Raw genomic sequence first — 7,345 nt, 5'->3', positions numbered from 1 at the left:
TCCTTGATCATTAGGTGGGTGTTTTCTGTGTTGATTTGTTTTTTTTCCAGCAGTTTCCCCACACATGATGTGAATGTCACTGTGTGTTGCTTCAGGATGGAGAAGCTGCTGGCTTTTCATTAGTATGAGACAGGACACTGTGTCTCTGGAGCCTGGAAGCAGCGAGTACTCAGCTGGAGTCAGCGGGACAATAATTGAAGTACAGAAAGCTTTCTCCTGCCTCATTCAAAACATCCACACACATCCATTTGCTAAGTGACATATATCTCCTGTTCTCCTATTCTATTTCTGTCCTCAATCTCACTTTGCTCCCCTCCCTCGTTAACACATCATAGTAATGCCACCGACACCAGAATGAGTATTGATGGCAATACCAATAATCATCCTCATCCTCTTTATCTCACCATCACTGCAAATCTGAAGTTGTGATACTGGCACTGCTGCATTATTTATCATGATAGCAAGACATCAAACTGAGACCTGCTGACACCCTGAGACATTATAGCAGCAGCATGCTGGCATGACAACAGCTCTGATACTTCAATGAAATGAAACTTGAAATGAAACTTGCTTCCATCATATATCTTAATTTTTTGTATAAGATTGTAGTGCTAATGCTCAGTATCATACTGCCATCTAGTGTTGTCTTGTCTGTGTGTTGAATCCCATATTTTAGCGGTACATTTTCATAAGAAATAAAAGAAGAATCACAATCCTATCAGTGGTTTTGTAGTGAATTAGAGGAATACAATGCTGCAACACTGTAGACACAGGAAAATGAAGCTGTTGGAAAAGGTTCGCCTGCAACACAATCCCTTTGTCTCTCAAACTCCAAATTTATGCTACCATCCTTTTTAAGTTAGTTGCTGCATTTTTATGAGCCCTTTTTATCAGTGCCTTAAAGTATTGTGCTGTCTGCTGCACAAATCTTGGAAATGAACAAACTAATGATCTGATTTCTGTAATCTTTCATTTGCAGCCCAGAGAACCAGTTTGTGGGCCTTCAGACTCTATGCTTCAGTGCATTCAATTTGAACTACAATAATGGATACAATATTGAAGAGCAAGTCTAGGCTTTAATCAGGGGGCGAGATGCAATCAGCTCACCAGAAGTCATTTGGTATGTTATATGATCATGACAACAACAAGTATATAACAGTTTTTCATGTGTGGCATCATTTTCATTATAACAGTGTGCACAAATAACAGAAGAATTGCCTTTAATTTATACACAGTAAGACAGGATAATTATTCATGCATCTCGCTCACATACAGTACCAGTCAAAGGTTTGGACACAAAGGCCCAGTTTCCCGTACAGGGATTATGTCTAATCCTGGACTAAATACTTTTTCCTGTTGTGGTCTTCATTGACTTTTTCCTTTTAGTCTAGGACCATGACAGGGAAACCGGCTGAAAGTGTGTGTCCAAACCTTTGACTGGTAGTGTAGGTACAGAAGGAGCAATGAAGAACTAATCTAGCTGTTCTGTTATTATTATTCTCACACTGATAACTTCAAAAACTGCAGTGGAAAAAGTAGCCGGAAATCCACAGGACGAACCAACAGTACTAAACAGTCAATAACAATAGTTGGAGCTACATCAATGCAATGTGTAGTTACGGGAGGTGCACCCATGCTTGCCTGTATGCTGCTGTGTGTTGCAGAGTTTTATTAACTAGCTCATTTTATTTTTCATTCCACAGCTCAGGCTGCTGATTATTTTATTGATTAATTCGTAAAAAAATAAATAAATAAATAAATAAGAAAATAGTGAAAAATGGCTGTCACAGTTCATCAAAGTGAGGCTCTCACAGAGCTTGTTAACTCCGACCAACAGTCCAAAGCTCACAAATATTGCAGATGGATACAATTATTTAAAAAATCATCAAACAGGAAATTATATCAGCTCCAACTATGTGTAATATTTTTTAACAAAGATCAAATGTAAAGTAACTAAAGCTGGTAAATAACTGTAGTGGACTATTTCAGTTTGTATTGTAATAGAGCAGAAGAATAAATCACCATCAAGGGGAAATACTTCAATAAACTCCCTCCAAAATGTGAACTTGGTTAATGTTCTTAGTTGTAGTCCTACTGGTTTAATATTGCAACGGATTTTAGTTTGAAGGAATTGTGGAAATGGCATTAGCTTCCTTTATCGTTGTGGTTTATTTTAGTGTTCCGGAAGTGACAGAGGCCTTTGGATTTAACGCTGTGCTCGGTTAGCAGACTGAACCGCAGCTGGATCTAGAGTCTGGTTCTGTGGACCGAGCAGAGGTGGACCGACAGTGGGAACCGCCGGATGTGGTTTTAACAGCGGGAATGGAGCCGAGAAGAGAAGGTTAGTTTACTTCCTGCTGCGGGAAACGGGCTCGCTGCTATGCTAATGCTGCTAAGCTAGCGTTATCATCGCTGCCACAGACGAAGCAGTAACGGAACATTTCCGGAAGTCCGACTGACTCGGTCTGTGGTCCAGTGTCATTGTCCATCTTAAGGCTGAAGCCCGGAGAACCCCCCCCCCTCGGTGTTCCAGATGTTGTATCCGTAGATTAGATCGTTTCCATGGACACAAGCACACACCTGTCCGGATGTTGTTAGTTCCATAACATTAAAGAGGTGTTCAGTCAGTACCACGACGATCTAACCCACATCTGTATCACTCTGGAGGGTGCAGTGGTGAGTGTAGATGCCCATACGGAAGATGATTTGACTGCACCCTTGAACGTGTGTGGACGACAAGCTACGACCACACTGGAAGCTACTGGAGATACTTTTCTTCTTAATAGGGATGGGAAGCTCGACAGTGAAGTTTCGACACTGTTTCGAGCTTCCGAAGCGCAGGTGTTTCGAAACACTGCTCCGAAATCTGGTTCAAAACACTTACATCACGTGACCGTGGCTAAGAGAGGCTGAATCAGTACTGGATGTCTCACAAACAGCTAGTTGCTTTTCTCAACTTGCTTTCTTTCCTGGAAGTTTGCAGCTCTGTGGGAGCTGATCTCTTTAACTGCTGTTTACACAGACATTTACTGACCTGTACACTGATCAGGCATAACATTAAGCACTGACAGGAAGAACACTGATTTATCTTTTCATTATGGCATCTGTTAGTGGGTGGGATATATTAGGGAGCAAGTGACTATTTTGTACTCGAAGTTGGGTTAGAAACAGAAAATTGTGACATAAATCTATTACACAATATTGATCTGGACTTGACATAAAAAGAAGAAATATCAAATTGCAGTCACAATATCTGTAAGAAAAATTGTAAATAGATTTTTTTTTAATAAGTCCTTATTGCAAAGTTATTTTTCCTGAAGAAGAACCCGTCTGACATTCTTGGGCATCTGGAAAATCAGTCATTGGCCCGAGGCCAGGAAACTCCCCAAATCTTAATCCCATGCAGAATATTTGGCTTAAAAAGCTGAAACCTTCTTGATAAGGCAAGAATGAGCTTGTTCCACAAGCTGATATACAGCAGACGTTAGAAAGAATGGTCAGCACTGTAAATTCTGACTCCTCTGATATGCTTGATTTATTTGCCAATAAATCTTTGAATCTCGTGAAATGCTTCTGACTGTCCTTCACTACATTAAAAAAATGTGTAAAAATCATCTAAATAAAACCTTAAATGGCAAGTGTATGAAACACAATCAGACTCGCAATCATTAACATCTAGTAGCTAAAATTAAAATGCATGAAAAACAGAATTTGTGCCACTGGTATCTTCGGGCTGGAAGTGGGTTTCAGGCATCTCCCTTTTCTCTCCTCCTGTGTTCATCATTTTGTCACAGCCACCAAACAGTGTTAAAGCAGGTGGTGAATACAGTGCAACATTAAAGAAATAAAAGTAAATAAATAAAAGCCAAGCTGTCTCACACCATCTGCATATAGTATATGACAATGTTTCAGTGACAGAAACTGAGCTCTTTGTTAATGTCTGTGTTTCAGGTTTACCTCCAGATGTCCAGAAGGTGATAGTTGGTGAAGAAGAGGAGCAGGAGGGCGTTTTCATTAAAGAGGAACAGGAGGACGTTGACATCATCAGGTTCACATTCAGTCCTGCTGCTGTGAAGAGTGAAGAGGATGAAGAGAAACCTCAGTCCTCTCAGCTTCATCACAGCCTGACTGAGCAGGACAGAGACTCTGTGGGAAGAGAGGACACTGGCAGACCAGCACCAGCTACAGGCTTAGAGCCTGAGGACAAAACATCAGAGTCCTTAGAGATGGAGGTCAGTGAAGGAGATTTGGAGGAGAGCAGTGAACCTTCAACAGGTTCAAACTCAGAGGACAGTAAAGTGCTCACAGGTGATATGAGATGTGTGTCAGGTGAGGAAGCACTCATCTGCACTGAATGTGGGAAATCATTCAAGCGCATGGCACACTTGTTGAGACATAAGAGGAGCCACACAGGAGAGAAACCTTTTGGTTGCCCAAAGTGTGAGAAAAGATTTGTTCAAAGTGGAAGTCTTAAAAAACACCTTTGGACTCACACAGGCCAGAAACCGTTCAGCTGCTCCGAGTGCGGCCGATGCTTTATGGAGAAGGCAGCTCTGACGAACCACATGACGCTTCACACAGGAGAGAAACCATTCAGCTGCTCTGAGTGTAGCAAACCCTTCAGCTGCCGCTCAGCCCTGAATGCTCACATGAAAATTCACAGTGGGGAGAAGAACTTCAGCTGCAGTACCTGTCTCAAGACTTTCACCTGGAATTATCAGCTGAACAGACACAAGTGTATCAGTCCCAAACCAGCCAGGAACCGAGTCCTGATGCCTCGGCCACACAGTGACAAAGTAGTTGTGTTTGTACATTTTAGTTAGTGATTTATGTTGTTGAGTAAGACGGTTGATTTGAAACAGAATCATGATATCATGTTTCTTTAAATTTGTTGAAGTGATGGACTAGATAAAGGCTTTATGACCCCCACGCACATTGGCTATGAATTGATTGACCACAAACTTGAGACGGGAAGTATTAAACTATATTATCTTTTGACTTAGTTTCGATTTGTTTTGAGTACGAGTGTTTTTTCTGTTTAGTTTGTGTTCTTTAAAGATGCTCAGATTCAGGTTTAGGTTGGGTTTTCTTTTGGGGGTGTTTGTTGGAGGCAACTTTAAGAATTCAAAGGTATTATAAAAGATTTGATTCCTTGTCATGCAGACATCCTGATGGCAGTAAACATCTGCAGTGGTGTTGCCTCCTGCTGGCTGTGTTGAAATGTGTGACCATATTTTTAATTTATTTTATAACTGCCGTAACTCAAACTGAAGCATGTTTGTAGCACAGAGACAAATCAGAGCAGTCAGGTGTCCCTGTGAAACCTGGTTTAAGTTTAATTTGAACAAAAGGTTCAGTAGATAACTGTGTTCAAACTACATGCAAATTAAAGTTTGTGTTTGGTGTGAATGAGTTGGTGCAGTACAAAAACTGCTAGCTGTAATCAGATTACAGAAACATAATTTCAAAACTTTCTGTCTAGCACTTTTGTCTGTCTTAAAATGAATTTGAATGGCACCAGCTGCCCTTGTCAATAAGCTGCTTCTCCATATTGATGACAGATTCACTGATGAGCTGAAAGAAATCAGAAGAATAATGATACCGTCCAAATGGACACAAGGACATGAATCTGATGTTTGAAGTGTTCATTCGTTTTAAACCAATGTGCCTGTGGGTCATTTCATGGATGATCCGTGAATTCCTCCCATCTGACCCCTTCAGAATCATCTGGTTTTCTTTCTACAGTAACTTTAGTGTATTTAATGTATTTAATGCCAGGTTTTACTTTTATACCATGAATATTTTATCAGTTACAGGAGGTGGTACAAATTTTGTGCTCTTTTAAATAATCGTTGCCAGTAGTTTTGATCCCTCATAAGTACAGGATACATGAAACTTTAAACTCTGTTTAAAACTAACCAAATCAATTTTACACTCACTCCAAGGGTCTCATTTTTTATTTTTATTAGCTGATTGTGATTATTCAGAGCACCGGAGGAGGGATTAAAAAAATGCTGCTGTTTTTGTTTTTGTTTTTTTTCAGTTTGCACTAAATGTAACTAATACTAAATGTAACAGTTTTACTAAAAGAGCAGAATCAGTCTGATCATACAGACAGGAAAACATTGTAAATGTTAAGATTGGCTGATCAAATATGAGATTTGAAAACTAGGACTTTGAGTCTTACCATTTTCTCTCACATGATGTTACATCCAGCAGCATTACTGATTCACAGCATCTGAGTGGGCTGATGCAGGAAGTCTATACAGGAGAGGGTATAAAAGGAAAAATGATCAGAGCTTCTAGAAAAACCTCAGAGAGCACTGATCGACTTGCTGAGGACACAGCATCACCTCCTGGAAAGAGCTGAGAGCAAAGCTGTGGCCAGTCCTTCCTGTTTGGGTACGTCAGCAACAGCAAGAGCTGATCATTTCAGAGATATTTGCATTTTCTTTGCTCAGCTTCACCTCACAGGATCCAGTAAGGATGTGAGTAGAACAGATGAGAGGGTGATCTGATTCTTGTATTTCTGATTTTAAAACCTTTGAATACATTTTGCTGATCATTTCTGCATTAAAGTACATTTAAAGTAAACGTTTCCCAACTTTATTACATTAACCTAAAGGGTTTTTGAAAAGATTGCAGTAGCCTCTCCTCAGTAACGTCAAAGACTGTGTGATGTGAATCATTGACAAGCTGTTTGAACAATATCAGGAATTAATGTTTGTCCAGCATCAAAAGTAAATTTCCAGTCTAAATAAACTGGAAACAGCCATAACTGTGGTTACAGGTAGAAAGGAGCCATAAAGCACAAATGGTTCACCTGTAGTGAAGGAACTGACTCTGGTACCTTAACAACTTTACAGTGCAAGAAAAAAATCTGTACATGTGTAAATGTTTTTGCTGACCTTTACTACGCTGAAATCTTTATTTTTGTAAATTTAAGGGTATTGGTGCAAAGTGAAGAATGCCAGAGAAAAGTTTAAGCTACAGATTTTAAACACGCTATTGGAGATTCGTGTTTTCAGTTTTGGTCGGAGAGACAACATCAGCATGTGATGGATGTTTGCTCAGAGGTTCGCTCCACAGAGAGGTTAAACACATCTCAGCAAATATTAGCTGTCCGATGGCATGATGTCTTAGACCTGCTGTGGTTCTGATCACACAGCAAAGACTGTAAAAAAACTGAGTATCTGGAAAACATGCACAGAAAACTATCCACCTCTCCTTCACATGGTCACATCCAGTAATCATCCACTAAATCTGACTTTAATGCTGCATTCCTTTTAGCTCTTAAGTGGGATGTCGGAGCTGAGTGTGATGCTAATCCACACTCCAGAGCTGA

At 40.1% G+C, this 7,345-nt stretch overlaps 1 protein-coding gene across 1 annotated transcript; it reads left to right on the top strand.

Annotated features, from left to right (window-relative positions):
- Positions 1–2,147: 2,147 nt before the first annotated feature.
- LOC115788671 (zinc finger protein 2-like) lies at positions 2,148–6,594 on the top strand. Its single transcript, XM_030741802.1, has 2 exons — positions 2,148–2,341; positions 3,952–6,594. The coding sequence occupies exons 1-2, from the start codon at positions 2,323–2,325 to the stop codon at positions 4,821–4,823; spliced, it is 891 nt and encodes a 296-aa protein (XP_030597662.1). The 5' UTR covers positions 2,148–2,322; the 3' UTR covers positions 4,824–6,594.
- Positions 6,595–7,345: the final 751 nt, after the last annotated feature.

Source organism: Archocentrus centrarchus, chromosome 11 (assembly GCF_007364275.1).
Source record: "Archocentrus centrarchus isolate MPI-CPG fArcCen1 chromosome 11, fArcCen1, whole genome shotgun sequence".
Classification (NCBI taxonomy): Eukaryota; Metazoa; Chordata; class Actinopteri; order Cichliformes; family Cichlidae; genus Archocentrus; species Archocentrus centrarchus.
This window is presented reverse-complemented; position numbering and strand designations above follow the sequence as displayed.